At 39.3% G+C, this 20,528-nt stretch overlaps 1 protein-coding gene across 1 annotated transcript; it reads right to left on the reverse strand.

The window, feature by feature from the left end:
• Positions 1-781: 781 nt before the first annotated feature.
• LOC110680455 (NF-kappa-B essential modulator-like) lies at positions 782-19,037 on the reverse strand. Its single transcript, XM_021856259.1, is given in 6 exon segments — positions 782-1,530; positions 2,723-2,823; positions 2,825-3,004; positions 17,787-17,887; positions 17,952-18,756; positions 18,821-19,037. Coding segments are annotated over 5 exon segments (1,497 nt in total). The 5' UTR covers positions 18,706-18,756; positions 18,821-19,037; the 3' UTR covers positions 782-1,169.
• Between the last annotated feature and the right edge of the window lie 1,491 nt (positions 19,038-20,528).

Here is a 20,528-nt window from a genome sequence, read left to right on the forward strand (position 1 = left end):
AATTGTTTTCCAAAGAGGGAAGGATTGTTAAGTATTCCCGGTTCGGTAAATCCGCAGAAACCCCAACGGATTCTGATTGAACTACCACGAGCAAACTGTTCAGTACTGTAAATGTATGTGACACCAATGTGTATAAAAAGGAAGCCGAAATAAACCAAATAGTCAGTTCTTAACAGAAATCCTAAAAGTTAATTTATTTCTTATAATAAGAAACGTCTAGAGATATTTAATAAAGTTCTTGTTCACAGAACGGAACAGTAATGAAATAGCACACAACGCAAAACTTCATATCAATTTGTCCATTTAATCCAATTGCAAACTATATGTAATGTTTAGATTTTCGGTAGTTGTTAAGCTTTTGATATTCAAACAAATTTCAGGCCAGCCATGTTGTATGCTGTACCAATATAGACTAGCTGTTGTATTACCAGGAAGAAAGCTCTGTTAAATTAGGCTGATAGTGTTGTTGAACACCTAGATATAAGAAATGAATGTAATGTTTGGAATGATACTAATAAAGAAATAAAAAACACATGTACAATCGCCTATGTTTCGCTAGGCACGTGGAGAGTCGATCGTTGAATGATTTCGTTGCACCTTGGGCATATCCATCTGCGTAACGAATTACTGCTGGATTATATCAGGTTAGGGGTTTTCTTGGATTAAGGGGGAATGTAGGGATTAATTTGAAAGGATTATTTTCAGGTCAGGATTATGTATTCAGATTGTAGGGCGGGTAAAAAAAAGGAATTGCAAGTTTGCAAATGAAAAACATTGAAAATTCATAACGAATCAGCTATATGTATTTCTTTTTTATTGGTTAACATTCTGAAATAAAATCAACAGTTCGGTCAGAGATATCAATTTTCGCTTTCTCCAATGTAATTTTGTCTAACTAAATAAAGCATTGAATTTTTCAAGTGAAATCTATTACACATATAAGAAGGTATTTAAGTTCCTTAACAAAATCGTAGATTTTGAGAACTAATTAAACATTGTTAAACTATAGGCACACAGCATAGTTTAAAATAAGATTAAAAAGTGAAAATTGTCATCTCCACCCCATTGCCGTTGACTAAGGTCCTATACTAAGATAATACAGTACATAGTTCAATGTGTAATAAGTCATATGAGTTCTATCCTAGAAGGTCATCTTCTATCGTTCTACGTTACACTTCCGTAACAGTCCCTCTCAGTTCTTGACCGCTTGTAGCGAATATCCACCGATACCGATGGATCGTATGACACAAACCTAATAAATCCCCACCACTCCGCAGACGAAGGCCACCTGAATTCAATTGATGCCGACGCAGTCTTCGACGTGGTGTTGGCAGGGTGACCAAATCTCTGTAGCCCTGGTTGCACAGGGGACAATACAGGACCGGTCGATCGTAGGTTTGTTCCTCCCGAGCAGCGCCACCACCACCACCAGTGGCACCCTCGGCACTTGAGCTGGCTCGAGGTGGCGTTGGTTCGCGTCGGTCTAGGGATTCGTTGGCCGCACGAGTTGTCCTCTCCTCGGCCACTCTTCTGGAAAAGAAGAATTCCAAAATGGATATCATATATCATTTATAATGATTGGAATTAACTGTAGTGTAAGAAAGGGCAAGATAGTTCAGTGTCATTTTGAAGCGCATTTTATATATTTTGATGGTATTAGATGAAAAACGTGTAGCTACTTGAGGGACATGTGTTAGGTTTATTGTCTCTTACGTGTCTTTCACGGGGCCCAGATAGCCATAGCGGTAAACGCGCAGCTATTCAGCAAGACCAAGCTGAGGGTCGTGGGTTCGAATCCCACCGGTCGAGGATCTTTTCGGGTTGGAAATTTTCTCGACTTCCCTGGGTATAGAGTATCTTCGTACCTGCCACACGATATACACATGCAAAAATGGTCATTGGCATAGTAAGCTCTCAGTTAATAACTGTGGAAGTGCTCATTAGAACACTAAGCTGAAAAGCAGGCTCTGTCCCAGTGGGGACGTAACGCCAGGAAGAAGAAGAAGTGTCTTTCACGTAAAAAAATAATACTCGCAGAACATTACTAAAGGACCTATGTACAAATGAGAGATTCTCTCCTCTCTCGTTCTCTTTCGATTATAACAGTGGAATACTAAAGATTTTGGGAAGTTTTTCATTATAGATCGAAAGTCAATTTCCTTGACTAGCGTTTCATACAAAAAACGCAACAGAAGTGGTTAATGTGACTCAGTTATTGATGAAAGAGAAAGTAAACAAAGAGAGCCTCTCAATGTTAGATAGGTCCTTTAGTAATGTTCCGCGAGAATAATGTAAGTTCTTTACGTGATACAGTACATACGGTGCAGAGCTATTTGGGCACTTCCATGATTCACTTTGGCATGGGGGATTTTTTTCGGCTGAATCGTCTGAAACTTTGCAATATGAAGTATTTCAATACGACGCATATTGAGGCCAAATATGAGCTCGGTAGCTTTCAAAAAACCCCACTGCCGAAATGAATCAAATGTGCCAATAATAGGATCCGGCTCCCTACAATCGTTTTGACGTATAATTGGAAAAGGGGATATTTAGATTACCTTGTTTTTTTTTTTTTTTTTTGAAGCCATTCGTACCCCATATTAGTGTATGAAACGTTCAGGAAGAAAAAAAGGTCAATCCGATTTGTGTATGGGAAGATGCTGAAACCTTCTCCTTAGGCGACCCATCTTGCCCATCCTTACCTTACTTTGCTATGCCTTACCCGTTCTGCACTTCTTCAATCAATTGTTGGTTACGCCTCTGGAGAAGCTTCAGGTCGGTAAGGACGCGATCCTTTTCGCTGGCCAACTCGGCCCGTGCCGTGGCGTTCGGCTTCGAAATCGTTCTTATAGATGTCCAGCTGCGCCGTGAGGACATCCACCTGCTCGGCCAGGGTCTTCAGTTCACGGATGTTTTCCCGCCAGCGAGACGTCTTTGGTTTCGATTTCTCTGGCCTGGCGATCCAGTTGGGCGCGATTTTTGCCAAAAACTTCCTCCGCAGCGGTCAGATTAACTCGCAGGCAGTTCAGCTCATCGATGTAAACCTTTTTCTGTGGAGTAGAATGGTGCATCAAGTTATAAGAGATAATCAAAAGTAGTACTGGTAGCGACTAAGTGACTTATGCCTAAAAAAAGAGTTTAATCAGGAACCAAAAAGAGACAGAACAGAATGCGAAGTTCGCACAGGGATCTATCAAAGGATCGTTAAGGATGTTCCCAAGAGTTTTTTTTTTTAAATCCGACAGGCATTACTGCTCGCATTACTTTCTCCAAGGATTTCATCATAGATTAATGTCCATTTTTTCTTTTAGATAGTACATATTCCGAAGATTTTTTCAGAAGAAGTTCATTTAGTGATTCTCTTACGAATTGTATAAGAAATACCTCAAAAGACTTTTTCAGACATGTAGCTATAAATTCCTATGTCTTCCAGGTATTCATTCAGTGATTCTGCATCAATAGCCTACGATTTGCTCTAAGATTTTCATTTAGGAGATCTTCAAGCATTCAACCAGTATTTCCAGAGATGCATCCATTTCTTATGATTCCTTTCAAAATTGTCACTCAGCATTTCTTTGAGATTTCAACCAGGAATTTCTGTAAGGATACATTCAGAAATTACTCCGGATACTCCTCCTAAGATTGCAGGATTTCCTTCGCAAATTCGTCAATCAATTTTCCAAGCAAGTTCTCAAAGAACATATCGAAGGATGTATCTAGAGATGTTTTCAGTAACTATTGTTGTGATTTCTCTGTAACAATTCCATGAAGTACTCCTAAAGGAATGATGAAACTTCCGCAGGAAATTCCTTATGAACTTGAAAAGAACTCCAGGACTCTTGATGAAGTCTACGGAGGATTTTCTAGATAATTTCTATGACAATTATTAAAGAAGAATTGCATCTATTTTTTACAGAATTTTTTGAAGGATTGCCTTGAAAAACACAAAACGGAATGCCCTGAACAAATTTGTGCGGAAATTATCGGCCGAATAAATGCCCCAGTATTTGCTAATCAGGAACCTTAATCAAACTTCTGAAGAATCCATGGATGAAATTTAAGTACCGTAAAGTACCCATATTTCGCGCGCGCTCCTAATTTCGCTAGCGTACATTTTAAACATATTTTGCGAAAGAAATTTTTGTTGGCTAATATTTTGAATGATTCTACTTCAGCCATGATTACATAAAATGCAATTATATAGTCCAATATGTATCAACAAATATGGATAAAAAAAATATGGTAGCATCACGGTAAAATATCTGAAGGCATCTCATGAGGAAATCGTGGTCGAATTTATATATAAATTACTGTAGGAAACGTTCTTACTAGATAAAAGAAGGTTTCGACCGTGATTGTTATATTATTTTTGTTATGGCTATAGCGGGTCATGCGACTCAAAGGTAAAGGCAGTTTATAGAAGATTTTTTACAAATGATGGAAACGAATAGGTGAATTGGATAGGCGTCGCAAGGGAGCGACAAGATTGAAATTTGGTGAAAATTGAGCAGGCCTTTTGAAAGTCAGTAAGCATCGAAGCGTCCTGTATTCTACCTAGCTTCTCTACTGGAGAAGGGTCCAACTACCTATTCATTTCCATCATTTACAAAAATCTTCTATAGACTCCTTTACCTTTGAGTCGCAAGACGTTATAGCCATAACAAAAACAATAGTTCCTTGGAACAATCGCTTGAGGAACTTTTAGGAGCATTTGCCAAGAGAAACGGTGGGATGAATTCATGCAGAAACCGTTACAAAAAATGGCTGGAATAATAATAGGCGTTCTTCTGAAGGAGAATTCTGTAGGGGTTTTCTGTAAAAATCCCTAAACAAATTTCTTCAAAAAAACTGTGAAATGAATCTGTATGTATTTTCTTGACAGAACTCCTATAGCATTTCAGAAGAACTCGTAGAGTAACAATCCACAATGGTTCTGAACACAGACAAACAGGACGTAAACTTAGAACAAATCTCGATCAAAATCATAGTCACGAGGACATGTACGCCCAATGCTAAAATTAGTGTGATTGGCCGACAGGGGCCAACAGATGGCGGTAGTGTGTAAACGTCAAACGCAAACAAAAACGATGCGAGCGCTGTGTGAGTGGTGGATTAGCCACCTACCATATTTTTGAAATCGACCCGTTAAAAAGGTGGTCGATGGACAATGATGAGAGTGTGACGTCTGTTTGTCTTGGTCTGAATTTACAATTTAGCAGAAAAAAAGTTTTTGTCTGTTTTCATTGGTTTTAACATTCGATGTCTTCAGAGAAGTTATTCGTAATAGAGTTTGCATCTTCTAAGAAAAAAGTTGCATTAGGGTGGTCCTTCTTTAAGTAAAAAATTGACTTAAACTTTTTTGTTTGACAGGAATTTGTGGCTGCGCTCTTCTGCAAACTTTTTAGAAATCTTAGGTGGACCCAAAACTCAGTTATTTGGGCTTAATTTTTTTGTTTTCAGTTTTACGGTGAATGTGATCTTTAGAAGAGTTGTAGGAAGAAGTAATGATACACATTTTTGCTGAACATTGCAAGTTTGTAATTCTTGTGATTTTGAAGCCTATAAGCAAATTAAGTGGAAAAACTATGAAAGATTTAGATGCCCGTAACTCATGGAGTTGATTCGATTTTTTTTTCTTTTGGAGCGGCATTCGAAAGACCATACATTAGGCAATTTTTGGTGCAAAAACTGCGAGAACGTATTACTTGTAAACTTAGAAAATTCACTTCAAAAATAGACGCCTGTCTATGATCTAATATATTATGGATCCGACAGAAATAAGGAAAAACTTTTGTTTTAAATATATTTTTCAATGTCAAAGCGTCACGACTAATATTTGAATAGTGCGCTGTGTTCATAAACATCGTAAGAATGCAGCACCACACATGTCATTATGACAGTTATGTCGGGAACGAGTAACACGTCGCGTGTTCCACACGCGCGTTCCGATTTAGTGGGCGCGCGACAATATAGCCTTTCGAATGCCGCTAAAAAAATAATTTTATTTAACCAACCGGTCTTATTAGCGTTTCGTACATGGTACATCTGGTGCGGGGGGTGAATCTTTCTCGATCGCAGCTTCTTCTGGAGCCCATAGTAGGCGCGACTTCCACTGATGATGCGTATCCGTATTTCACGACTAACGTTGTTATCAAGGATTCTAGGTAACGGAATTTGGGGCAAGCGTGCCACCTTAAGCAAATTGTTCTCTAACTTTGTCTAAAGCCAATTCAGCCTCACGATGTTAGTTTCACATCTTTTCATAAGCATTGTGCCATTTAAAAAGAAAATATTTTCAAAAAGTATTAGTTTTGGAGCTCCTCAAATATCATCCGAAATACCCTGATTTTCAACACTATGGGGCAAGTGTGCCACCCTTATGGGGCAAGACGGCCATCGAATGAACATTCATGTAATTCTACTTGTAATGAAATTTTCATTACTTCCTGTTAATATTGCTAAGAAAGCAGAGCCTAATTGACAATTTTAAAAATATTTTTAGGTTTACCGTCATGAGGGGATGCTTTATAACAAGGTTCATCGCATGTGGAACTCTCTAATAGTCAATTCGAATAACTAAAATCGTTTTTTTTTGTCTCCATTCAATGCGATATATGAATTACTCTTTCATTATGGAGGATCTGTATAATATTACACTAGATCAGCACTAAATAAAGGTAAAATATTGATGAAAATAAGTAAAGTAGTTCTTAAAACGCCTAAAACCATGTTATTATCGAATATTTGGAGAAAAAATCATTGTGGGAGCAAAAATGTTCGCTATTCCTTTTCTACACTTCAAAAACCACTACTGGTGCCTCATTTTGGTTCATTATCATGATTTTGTTGATGATGTTTACATTTTTATGAATTTCACCCCAACCATTTTTGTTTACCAAATAGGTGTCACACTTGCCCCAAAAAGTATAGATTTCAACCAAAATGGATTTTGTATGTAAAACTAAACCATGCTATTTAGAAACAACGAAATCTTATAAAAAATCACTGAAATTTTATGGTTTTCACAAAAGTCGATGTAAATACGTGAAAAATAGAGCAATTTGCGTCATATTTTGACCATTGTTTTATAGACTATAAGGGAACATATTGTTAAGCTCAAATAAAAAAAATAGTTTGTAATTTTTACAAAAATCAGGGGTGGCACACTTGCCCCAAATTTCGCTAGACAAACTATCGGTTCTGTCGCGCTCGGTTCCGCCTATCAGCATGTACTTTGTTTTTGACGCATTCGCCACCAGGCCAACTTTTGTCGTTTCAGGTGGGTATACAGGTCTGCCATCGTTCCAAATGTTTTGCCGACAATATCCATATCATCCACGAAGCAAACAAATTGGCTGTATCTTTGAAAATCGTACCTCGGTTATTGAACCCGGCTCTCCGCATGACACCTTCTAGCGAGATGGCACGAAAGCCCATCACCTTGTCGTAGTCCCCGGCGGGATCCAAACGAACTAAAATGTTCGCCTGAAACCTTCACATAATTTTGCACACCTTCCATCGTCGCTCTTATCAATCTCGTGAGCTTCCCGGAAAGCTGTTCTCGTCCATGATTTTCTCTACGAGGTCGATACTATCGTATGCCGTCTTGAAATCGATGAAAAAATGATGCGTTGAGACTTGGTATTCACGACATTTTTTGTAAGATTTCAAGACCAACAACTGAAAAGGCCTCAAGTCCAAAATGTAAACAAATCGGTTTTTCTGCTGATTTCAATGTATAAGAGCCTATTCTTACTAAAACATTCAAAAGTCATTTAAAAATATGCATAAAAGTTGAAAAAATAACATTTTTCTAAAAGGCCCCATCTCATTTTCCGCTAACCAGGATATTCATCGCAAATGCGGCCAAAAGGCCTCATTTCTATATCTGACGGAAACCGAGTTGAGGCCTGTTGAACAAAAATCAAAATTGCAATGTAGATTGCGAAAAACGTTCCAAATTCATTAAGTAGATGCAGTTATACTACAGAGCGACTGCTCCTTGTATTATTTTATACAGTGGTTGTCTAAACGGCGAACATTATCGGGTTCCTGTAGACTGATGTATTTTGTATCATACTACCTAATAATACCTGTGTCAGCCTGTCTGTACTTCACAATTTATCAACAAAAAACACGATTTGGTTTCAATTTCATGAAAATTAACGTTCAATTGCAATATTATTTCAATTGAATCAATATTTCCATACATTTTCTCGACGACAAACTCGCGTAGCACATACATAATGTTCATGGATAACGAAGGGTTCAATCAATCACATATTTAATCGACCGCACGAATCTTCTCTTGCTGTAGGGATCTCCATGTACTTTACTTCACAACTTAACACTCTTCTACACTTCAAATTTCTTATTTCATCATCAATTTTGAATGATTTTCAAAAGGCCACATCAGAAGATGATGAAAAAACAAACCCCAACTAGAAGGCCTCAACACATTTTAGAGTAAACAAAGGCGTCAACTCACAGGCCTCATCAGCGTCGGCCGGCGTCTATGGGCACAAATGAAAAGGGCTGCACAGCTTTTGGTGAAATAAAAGCCTCATTTCCTTTGACTCGTTTTTTTAGCAGGATTTTTTGCTAAAATGATAGTAATGAATATTCATAGCTACAAATCAGTTTATCTATCGACTTTCTGGACGATAAAATAACATACAATGCTAAAATTCATAATTTAAATTTGATTTATTGTTTGACAAAACAAGATTGCATTTTTCTCATTGTTTACTTTTTGAAGATGAGGCCTTTTGAATTGTTAGTCTTGATTTGCATACAGTAAAGATCTGGTCCGTTGTCGATCGGCCGTCAACAAAGCCGGCTTGATAACTTCCCACGAACTCGCTTACTATAGGTGACATACGACGGAAGATGATCTGGGATAATACTTTGTGGGCAGCATTTTAGAATGGTGATCGCTCGAAAGTTTCTCACAATCTAACTTGTCACCTTTCTTGTAGATGGGGCATATCACCCCTTCCTTCCACTCCTCCGGTAGCCGTTCTGTTTCCCAGATTGTGCCTATCAGCAGGTGCAACAAATGGCCAGCCTCTCCGGGCCCATCTTTATGAGTTCAGCTCCGATACCATCCTTACCAGCAGCTTTATTGTTCTTGAGCTGGTGAATGGCATCCTTAACCTCCCTCAAAGTGGGGGCTGCTTGGTTTCCATCCTCCGCAGTACCGGCGAAGGCATTTCCTCCGTTGTCCCGACCTTCATTGCTTGTGCTCTCAGCGCCATTCATGTGTTCATCGTAGTGCTGCTTCCACCTTTCGATCACCTCGCGTCCGTCCGTCAAGATGCTCCCATCCTTATCTCGGCCACATCTCAGCTCGCGGCACGAAGCCTTTGCAGGATTCGTTGAGCTTCTGATAGAACTTCCGCGTTTCTTGAGAACGGTACAGCAACACCATCTCTTGGCATTCCACCTCTTTCAGGCGGCGCTTTTTGTCCCACAATAGGCGGGTTTGCTGTTTCCGTGTTTGCTGTTGACAAGAAAAGTAATCGCCTATCTCGATGCGTGGAAAATGTCTTGCAAGAAGTGGTCAAGAAAAGCATTCTTCTTTGATCGCAGTACGCAGCTGAAAAGAAATGTCAATTCAAATGGAGCTCACTGTAGAAAATTTCTTGACCATTTCTTGCGCAGAAATTTTTACTTTTCTTGAGCTGAATAGCATACCTAGCTTAAGTCTGTATTGTTCCACGTTTTGCCGCGTACCATGCTGCAGCATTGCAGCCCGTGCTGCATTCTTCTCCTCTAAAACCTCCTGGCACTCTTCGTCGAACCAATCGTTTCTTGAGCTCCGTTCCACATATCCGATAATGCTTTCGCAAGCGTCGATAATAGCTGCTTTGACTGTCCTCCAGCAGTCCTCAAGAGGGGGCCTATCGAGCTCGCCCTCATCCAGCAACGCTGCTTCAAGATGCTGCGCGTACGCATTGGCGACATCCGGTTGTTTCAATCGCGCTAGATTGTACCGAGGTGGGCGCTAGGGGCGGGACAGCTTTTGCCTTCGGATAAACTCTTGAGTAAGATTCAGAGCAACTCTGAGTAACTCTCGTTGCTTGTTTCATATGTGCTTAGCAACCCAAGTAGCAACCCGTTATTGTGTGGAAACTTTTTCCGTCAATGTTGTGTCTTCGTGTGTTACGAAAACAAGGAAATTCCCCCCTTGATTCGCGTAGGGATATTACGGTTATAAAGCCGTGGAAAACATTGTTACACTAAATATAGCAGTGAAATTTGTGAACTTCGATATGCTAGTCTGCAGTTTACTGATGCCTGTGCAATAGGCCCGTTTAAAAACCGAGCCCCAAGGCATTCACTGGAACGGAAAGAGCAAATACCTGTTCCAAAAATGCTTTCAGAGCCATATATTTAAAACTGATTTGCATAGGAGAAGAAAATACGTCCCGCTTTAGACTTGAACACTTTTTGTAAGAAACGTTTTCCTACTCAATGGGTGTTGTACTTTGGCAAGCCAATCTTCTGTTGTGTTATGTGCTTTCTCTAATAGCAAAAGTCCAATGTGAATTTAAACGATTCGATGCCTCAATTACAGCATCGTTCATATGATCAACTTTCAATGGAATCTATGATTTTAGTAAGCTATCCCAAAGTTTTTTCTTGACTCAATGACACACAGAGACATGCGCCAAAATTTTGAAACAAATTGATAAGAGTTTTCAATGTGTTCTCGATTAACCATTATCAATCAGTAGCACAACTCTATTGCAACTATCTTCAGAAACGAATACATTATGTAAGCTTAATCATGGATATTTCCTCCTGTATTCATGGAACAACTAATATTAGATCAACACCAGGCGTTGCACATGTGGGCTGCAGTGAAAAATAATTCTAAAACGGGAGACGCATTTTGATCTTTAGTAATTTGTTTTGGTTACTTTCAGCGAGACATCCAAATTTGGAATACCGTCGAATTAACCCATGGGGTCTGAAAGGGAAAACTAATTCAATTCAATTCAATTCAGAAGAATAATAGACTTATCAAATGCACGCTTGATGTCAGTTGTTATTCAGAACCAAGCAATCGTTAGTTGCAGGTCCGTCCCACTCGGGCTCAGATTGGGTACCACTTCTAGTACTGCATTTTGGTCCCTCGGTAGTGCAAAAGGTACCCAACTTTGACAGATCGCAGTACACTTTGAACGGCATTCTAGATTACCTTATGAGCCATAAAATTTAAGACAAACTGCAAGGGACATGGGGGTCTTTAATTTGTCTTTGGTTAGTTGCTTTGAGCAATATGCGAGTAACTCAAGCTTGCTCTGAGTTCAAAGTGTTGCTCTGTGCAAAGCTGTCCCACCCCTAGGGTGGGCGTCGGTACCGTACATTGTTGATGACGGATAGTTTTAGGCGCAGTATCACCATCACCATATAGTGGTCGGAGTCAATGTTAGCGCCACGATAGGTTCTGACGTCGGTTATGTCGGAGAAGTGCCGTCCATCGCTCAAGACGTGGTCGATTGGCGATTTTCGCCTTTGCATATCACCCATCACTATGAAAAGCTGTTCCCAGCTTGCGTGTTTTGTCGCAGCTCTGGTAGATGGTATGATTACCTCTAAACGTTCGCACCAATGCTCCTGTTCAGCACACCTTCTTGCAGCGCTACGATGTCGAAACCGCGGGTCTTCAGTACATTCGGAGAGTATGCGTACTTCCAATGAAGTTGAGAGATTTGCAGTTCCCACGTACCGAGTTTCCAATCGCTAGTCCATTTTCGTCGCTGTGGTCTTTGCCGATTGTTCCGGTCCGTATTCTCTCGTTGACGTTCCTGTGCTGATGTGTTTTTACGGTTGGCTTGCAGGGCCTGACACCAACCCCCTAGATTTCCGGAGGGACCATTCCCCCAAAATGTTCGGAGGGCCATAGTGCGCAGTTTAGCTTAGAGTCCTCTGGCGTTCGGAACAACGTTCAAAATAAATAATTAATGGGACTATATTCAAATTATCCCCTTGCTTTTCATTTATAAAATAGGATGCAAAGCTTATTCAAAGTTGAATGTTCAACTACCATAGGTATGCGCGTTTTTGAAAAAAAAAACTTTCACACACGGAGAAAGCTCTTCTGGGAACTTCCGGATGTTGCTAGATTTTTGGCCATGTATCGTTAAGTCTTAACAAACATGTCGCTTTGAACTTGGCAGACTCGTAATACACGAATTAATCCGAACAATTACAATCAATCTTTGAGCCATAATTGAAGCACCTTTAAATGCTTCAATATTCTGAATTCTTTCTTTGTATCCATAGGGGTACCGGGGGCAGTATGGATACCCCCTGTATCTTTGCATAAGCAAATACTTTTACACTTTCAATGCAAACAATATCTCAGTTTCTAACAATATCTAAGAAAAATGTTTAAAACATTGATTTTAAATCGAAAAATTGAGCATGATTTTATTTGGTTCGAAAATTATAACATTCACACCTCATAAAATAAGGTTTCAGAGGCAAATGACTGCAAGTTGACCGATAATGTAGCTCTTGATTGAATCTTCAATTATTTGTGCTATATTCAAAAATTATTAATTATTTTTCTATTACTTTAAGACATTGAAAAACTTATATGAACATTTCTTATACTGTTGGGGCAATATGGACACCGGGTAACAAAGTAGAGATGACACTTCAAAGAGAAAGAAATATAACTTCAAACACAAATTATCCAAAAATATTTTAGCATTCAATGCAATGATTATGAAGCAGAACCACAAATCGGTTGAAAATCGTCAATTCTTGATTAAAACCAACCTGGAGGCAATATTAAAAGCAACTCTACGAAAAATGTCGTAAATTGGTTTTAATCATGTTTCAGTAGCACAGTGAGCTGTCACTATGGTTTCCTGAATATGTACTTCTTTTTTCGAGGTTTGAGAACGATCGCGGGACAATTTTTCTATAAACATTAAGGTGTCCACTTTGCCCCGCTAGCTTGATGGCGACTACCAAATATAAGCTTTTTCAAAACCTTTTTTTATAATTCAAAATATTTTTTTCCTAATTATGCAACCATGTTTAACAAATGCTAAAGAACTCTAAAAAGCATAGTGCACATAAAAAACAGTATAATATTGATGTCTTTACAGTCAAAATAGGTATATTCCTTAGGGTGTCCATACTGCCCCGTGTCCCCCTATATCTAGAAGCTAAATATTCACCATGAGCAGCTCCGTTTGGATTCGATAATCGATAATTCCCATAATCCTAACCATAGGAGCTGCTGAATCATTTCCGTTCAACGACTTCACCCCAGTTTTTTTTATTGTTCCAAAACATACCCTAAGATTGAAACTGGAGTTAATGTTGCTCTTAAGTTAAGGTGCATGTAACATTGAAAAAAAATACCATATTAAATCATAAAATCTGGCCACGTGGGCTTCATGCCTTCATGTCGCTAGTAATTTAATCACCTCGTGTCAAGCGGGGTGGGTTCGATTCTCGCTTTCAGACCGGTAAACTTTGTAAATTTTTAAACATTTACTGGTATTTCTAATTTCCTTTTTTTTTGTTCAAAGATGCGACTTTCCAAAACTTCGGGAGATTTGAAATTGTCATTATTTAACGATTCTGGAGGAATTGGGTTGATACACGTAAGTTATTTTTTTATAAATTCAGTCCAAATAAGTGAGCTTATTAAACCGCTAAAAAGTGCTAATTTTCTTAAAAAAAAATCAAATGAGCTTCGTCAATTAATCTTTTATTGTTCGACTTATTTTGTAACTATTCAACATACAGTCAAACCTCCATGAGTCGATGTTCTATGACTCGATATCGACTCATGACACTATACTAAAAACGTTATTTCATGAATACTATGATGGTCCCTCGAAACAGCTTCCAAAATATTTTTGCTCGATATTTCCATGAGTCTATGGTCCCTTCAATATCGACTCATGGAGGTTTGACTGTAGTTCCAAGTGAAATGCAAACAGTGCATATTATTTTTTTTTTTTGCAATGCAACTGAAAGTAAAAGTATTGAATATAAAAGCAAAGTTTAAGCTAGATAAAATTTAAAAAATCATTTCTATTTTCCTCGTGGTTTTGGACTAAAATTGATTTTAATTGTATTCTCAATAAGCCTAATCTTCCTTCAAAAGGCGTTTGAGTTGGCACTTTATAAGTTTTTTACACAACAAAGCTATACGAAACATAGTACTTGAGATCTGCTGGATATAAATGACAAACGAGTTTGTATGCACAAAATTACACCGTTTTTGGCTCCTCTTTAGTGAAATCGGAAACTTTCATGATTCACATGAGATTTTTGTTAAAGCTTTGTATGAGTCGATTATTTTCGTTGGCAGCAAAATCGTAAAGCTACATCAAAACATTTTCAAAGCTGATTGGATTTATTTATGTTTTTAACTATACGAAAACTAAACATTACAGCATCTTATTGAGATCTTTAAGCAAAACGTTACTATCATACGATCAATCTTTTACAGGTAGATTTGTTATAAATGGAACCTGTCGATGTTTAAAAGAATTCATTTGCACTTTTTCTATCATTAATTTAACAAGGAAATGTATATTTTCAGCATTATTATTAATGTTTAATCTTTATTTAAAAGATGTCCAGCCCTAGCCTGGCTAATCTGGGAATATTTGTCAGCAATTCTGTTTGTTTTTCCATCGCAAACAAAACAATGTTCTGTCAATTCTCACAACAGACACACGGACAATAGTGTCAACATTGGACTGCTATTGCAATTGGCGTTAGAATATTGGATTTATGAAATGTTATATCGCATCTGTCATTGGCCACAAATGTGAACTTGCATATTCTGAAATTTATTAGATAAGGTCGAAAGGGCAAAAGGTCGAGAGGAATAAAGAGGGGATAAATGGTCAAAAAAATATGAATAAATTTCCCGTAATGCAAATCACTTTCGACCTTTTGTCCTTTTGACCTTTTGCATTTTCGACCATTTGTCTTCCAACCTTTTGTCTTTCGATTTCTTGTCCCTAAACCAAGTCAGAAAAAAGAATATTGCCCTTGAGTTACGAAACCAAAATTGGAAACGAGATTGTTTGACATACTTAGTTGTAAAAGCAATACAAATTTCAACAATCGATGAAAGCAAAGGACAGGAGGGGCAACTCGGACCCATGCCGGAAATTGTTCAGGTTTAGAGCTGTCTAGAGTATAATCTACAAGATATTGAAACTAGATTTTTGTACAATTTTCATCTAAATCCGTTTAACCAGCTTACCTCACCAAAATTTATGAAATTTATTGAATTATGGTGTATTTAAAATTGATATTACAACCAAAAATTTCCCCCGATCGATTATTTTGATTTTAGCAGCAAATGAAAGATGAAGGTATTGTCTTTCATGGGTACAAATTTGAGCCATGCCGGTGAAAAAGACACCGTGTACCGAAAATACCGGTACTCAATGCTTTCCAGTACCGGTATTTCGGTACCAAAATTGGTCGGTAATACCGGTACTTTCGATACCGGTACTCCCGGTACCAAAACCCTAGGGTCTCCATTCCTGATATTTCTTATTCTGATTGGAAAGATGCATTTTGAGCTGTAGAATGAAACATTAAACGAAAACGGTCTTCCACAAAGTTGTTTGTATTAGTTAAGCCCTTTGTTTGATGTTATTGAAAAATTTAGGGTGGACCACGTTTTTAAATAAATTGTGTAACTAACTTTCTTATTTGTAGAAATTATCTTCTACATGCTTCTGCAAAGTTGTAGACCATTCAATTTCAAGCAACATTACCGAAAACAGTTTTTTTTTGTATCTCTTAAATGACCGATTGATTGAGGCCGCAGCCGAGGATGGAGGGAGGCAACTGCGAATCGACTTGTATGGCGTGGAATTGTTGACACATAACTTTTTGATTTTCATAACCAATTTTTGTCAGATTCTTCGCCAGATCCATTGCGGACTGATTGATTTCTAGCAGGGCAGAAGTCTGAACTTCAGTTAAGCTCTAAGAACTGTTCAAAAAGTTTATAAAGACGCAATTTAATATAAACATGAATTATTGAGCTGAAATCGAATTCAGGTTAACTTCTGCGTTCATGAGTCCTCTCATGGCGTAGTGGTTAACGCGCCCCAACTAGAGATCGGGGAGTCGTGAGTTCGATTCTCACTGAGAAGACGTGTAACTTTTTCGCAAATCTTCACATCAATTTGTCCATCTAATCCAATTGCAAATTATATGTAATGTTTAGCTTTTCGGTAGTTGTTAAACTTCCACTCGGCTGGTTGGCCGTAAACCACGATTCAAAATTAAAACAAGTATTTATCGAGCAACGGACTCATGTTCCGTAACCGGTCGTTTGAGAACGTCGCGACCCATTGGAAGCCCACACAATAGAAACCTCAGCCAGCGCAGTTGCTGGCTAGTGTAGTGTGCTATTCCTATACCTAAAAAAACAATGCGCTCTCGGGCTAGGCATTGGATATATATAGAAAGCGTTGTGTTTGGATGGGCATCTAATTCTTCCGAAAGAGGTGCACTTTGCGAAAGAGGACCACGTGATTATTGAGCTGAAATCGAATTCAGGTTAACTTCTGCGTTCATGAGTCCTCTCATGGCGTAGTGGTTAACGCGCCCCAACTAGAGATCGGGGAGTCGTGAGTTCGATTCTCACTGAGAAGACGTGTAACTTTTTCGCAAATCTTCACATCAATTTGTCCATCTAATCCAATTGCAAATTATATGTAATGTTTAGCTTTTCGGTAGTTGTTAAACTTCCACTCGGCTGGTTGGCCGTAAACCACGATTCAAAATTAAAACAAGTATTTATCGAGCAACGGACTCATGTTCCGTAACCGGTCGTTTGAGAACGTCGCGACCCATTGGAAGCCCACACAATAGAAACCTCAGCCAGCGCAGTTGCTGGCTAGTGTAGTGTGCTATTCCTATACCTAAAAAACAATGCGCTCTCGGGCTAGGCATTGGATATATATAGAAAGCGTTGTGTTTGGATGGGCATCTAATTCTTCCGAAAGAGGTGCACTTTGCGAAAGAGGACCACGTGATTATTGAGCTGAAATCGAATTCAGGTTAACTTCTGCGTTCATGAGTCCTCTCATGGCGTAGTGGTTAACGCGCCCCAACTAGAGATCGGGGAGTCGTGAGTTCGATTCTCACTGAGAAGACGTGTAACTTTTTCGCAAATCTTCACATCAATTTGTCCATCTAATCCAATTGCAAATTATATGTAATGTTTAGCTTTTCGGTAGTTGTTAAACTTCCACTCGGCTGGTTGGCCGTAAACCACGATTCATAATTAAAACAAGTATAAACATGAATGCTGAAAAATAAATAACACAATTTTTACTTTTTGTAGCAATAAGTTGATCTTGATTTTAATTTCGACTGTCCCCCCTCTGACTACGCCCATGTCTAAGCATAAATCCATTAGATAAATGAAAAAGGTGGGAAATATCTAGAGCGCACTTAAATGATTTATTGAAAGGATTCCCTAATAGATTCTTCAAATAAATATCGCTAGGAGCGCTGACAGAAAATAACCTGAGGCATTTCTAGAGCTATCCCTAAATGATTTCATGGAGAAAGTCATCCAATTATGAATAGAGGAATTTATGTCGGAATCATTGCATGAACTCTTGAACAAACTGTCGTCGCGCTGTTGTATTCTGAAAAAAAAAACTCGCTTTTCGTTCACAACAGCAGCGGCGGTGGTTGTGACGGTGGCAAATCGCGCGACGACTGGAAGGTTAAAGTATTCATGAAACTAGACAGCTTACCATGTCCTCGAACTCCAAATTCTTCGCCACGATGACGGACATCTCCCGCTGCAGCACCTTGATCTGGCGGTCGTGTTCCTCTTTGGTGATGAATTGCACCTCTTCTCAGCCGCTTCCGGTTTGTTCGGTTTAACCAGCACAAATTCCTGCTTCTCCAGCTCCAACCGTTCGAATTTCCCGGGCCATATTTCCGCACGATGGATTCCTTTTCCGAAAGGGCTTTTTTCAGCTCGTCCAGTTCGGCCTGGGCGGCGGCCCGTTCAGCTTGGCTCTGGTTCTGGACTTCGTCCAGGGCTTTCTCGAGGGAAATCTTCAGCTCGGCGGCACGTTTGTCCTGTTCTGCGACTCGAGTCTCTCCGGCGAGGACAAGTTGCTTCAGTTTATCGTTATCTTCCTTAAGCTGAGTGATGATCGCATTTTGTTCGTCGTTCAGTCGAACCTGATGGGCGTATTTGGCTTTGACCTCTTCCTGCCACTTCTGGATGCTGGTGAAGTTCTTCCGCATGGCCACATTGGCCATCTGGAGGTTTTCCTTCATCTGACCGTGTTCGTTCATCAGGTGCTGAAGCATTTGAATTTCGTCCAGAGGCATCGAGGAATTCATCAGACTCGGGAAAGTTTGGAACAAGCTGGACTTGGTTTCGCCCATGATGACACTGGCCGCCAGTGGGTTGCTTCCGTTCATGCTGGCTACACCACTTGGGGACCCCTGAACCGATTGAACAGATTTCGGAGATAATGATTTCAGTGACTCATCCCCTCGAATCAGACTGAAATTGTTCGAGATGGTTTGAGCGGCGGAAGTGGCCATCGTCTTACCCGGCAGCGATTCCTGACGTTGGACGTTGCCGGACACGTATTGCTCCAAGGATGGGGTCGGCGTCGAGCCGAGCACTATGAACGATTCGTCATCGGACATTTTTGTCTCTTCCGCTTATCACTCACTGCGCTGCAAATGGAAGAAAATTTTCTTCAATCATAATCGGGTGCTATAATTAGATTTCGATTTCGAGCTTCGCTGGCAGCTGACTTACCTTTTGGGTGTGGCGAAAACAACGCTCAAAGTGCGCCGAATCTATTTAAAGGCTTTTGAATTCGTTTATTCGGCCGATGGAAGCAAAATTAGAAAATAATCGTAATTTTTATGCAATATTTATTTACACGACTGGCTTTTGACTTCTAGCTCAGAACAAAACTCCACACTTTTTGAGAGCTGCGGGCGGTTCTTCAAGGGGACGTACAAGAACTATGTTCACCGTTTTCAGAAAATTGCATCATCCCTCGTCGCATGATAGACAGCCGTGAACGCACTCCCTAAAAAGGGTCTGCTATGAAAGGCTGAAAATACTGTAAATACGCGTAAAATTCTCGCGCCCAAAACTATCGTCGCACGTATTGGTCAAGGGTTGGACAGTCTGCGGATTGAAGTAAAGATTCGCAATATATCGTCGCACGTTTTGGTCAAGGGGAATGCTGCCGTTATACGCATAATTGTCCCATGTTACTTTTTGTGCATTTTGACTTTTTGTCATCTAACAGTTTATTTTTACGTATAGTTTTAGAAAACACCCACCAAAAATTAACTTTGTTCGGAAACTCAATGAAAAGCAAGCCAAGTCATTTTGTCCCATTGTTGAATTTCCACGCATAACTGTCCCACTACTGTATTTCTACGCATAACTGTCACACTATACAATTCGCTGCACTGAACAAAATATTCAGCAGGCAGTTTTGAATTAGCTGGTGTTTGGGAAAATCGTTTTGAACATCTTCTTATGTTGGCTTAACATCCCATGTGGAACACAGCCCGTTTTATGTGTTATAAATTTATCGTTTATCGATTAGAAATTTATCGTTATTTTGGATTGATCACGGGAAGTACTGAAATAATCCCACTTTAATTTCGAGTGGCTGTCTTGCGACAAACCAACTTCATGATTTAGCAAACGAAGTCTAAATAAAAATAGTTTGACCGACTTTGGATGACCTGGCCACATGCTGGATTGTTCCGAATACCGGTTCACTGGTGGAAGTGGATAAATGGCGAATCTGAAACCTAGCTTGCGACATATCAATGTCAAAGGTGGATCAAAAGGTGGATCTTAAGGTGGTTCAAATGTATTTAAATGACTTGGCCACATGTCGGATTGTTCCGAATTCCCGGTTCCCTGGGGGAAATTGTCACTAAACTGTCGGCTCTGAATTCTAAATGGCAACATTAAACTTCATCAATTTCCAAATCAAGGCTAAAGAAGTGTAACTCAAAGGTTTTTAGATGACTTGATAACATGCCAGGTTGTTTTGGATACCCTGTTCCCCAGAGAAAGTGGCTATTATATTGGCGGTTCTGAGACTTGCGACATATCAAACATGATGAATTTGCAAATCAAGTCAAAAGAAGAATAGTTCAAGAGGTTTTAGATGACCTGACCACATACTGGGTTATTACGGATAACTGGTTCTTCGGTGTAAGTGGCAAATATGTTGGCGGTTCTTAAACTTAATTTGCGATGTATCAAATATCATGATTTTGCAAACCAAGTCTAAAGAAATGTCAAATCGTGTGATGATTTGTATCGTGATTTTTGAGTTAAATATTAATTCCGTAGAATAACCTTGAATTCGCAGATGAGTTTCTGTCAAGCCTCTAGCTGGAAGAGTCGATATAGGAATTTATTACATCTTATAAACTCTCTAACTTAAGGGGCCCACATAGCCGTAGCGGTAAACGCGAATCCCACC

The sequence above is a fragment of the Aedes aegypti genome, unplaced genomic scaffold (genome assembly GCF_002204515.2).
Source record: "Aedes aegypti strain LVP_AGWG unplaced genomic scaffold, AaegL5.0 Primary Assembly AGWG_AaegL5_hic_scaff_1419_PBJ_arrow, whole genome shotgun sequence".
Lineage (NCBI taxonomy): Eukaryota > Metazoa > Arthropoda > Insecta > Diptera > Culicidae > Aedes > Aedes aegypti.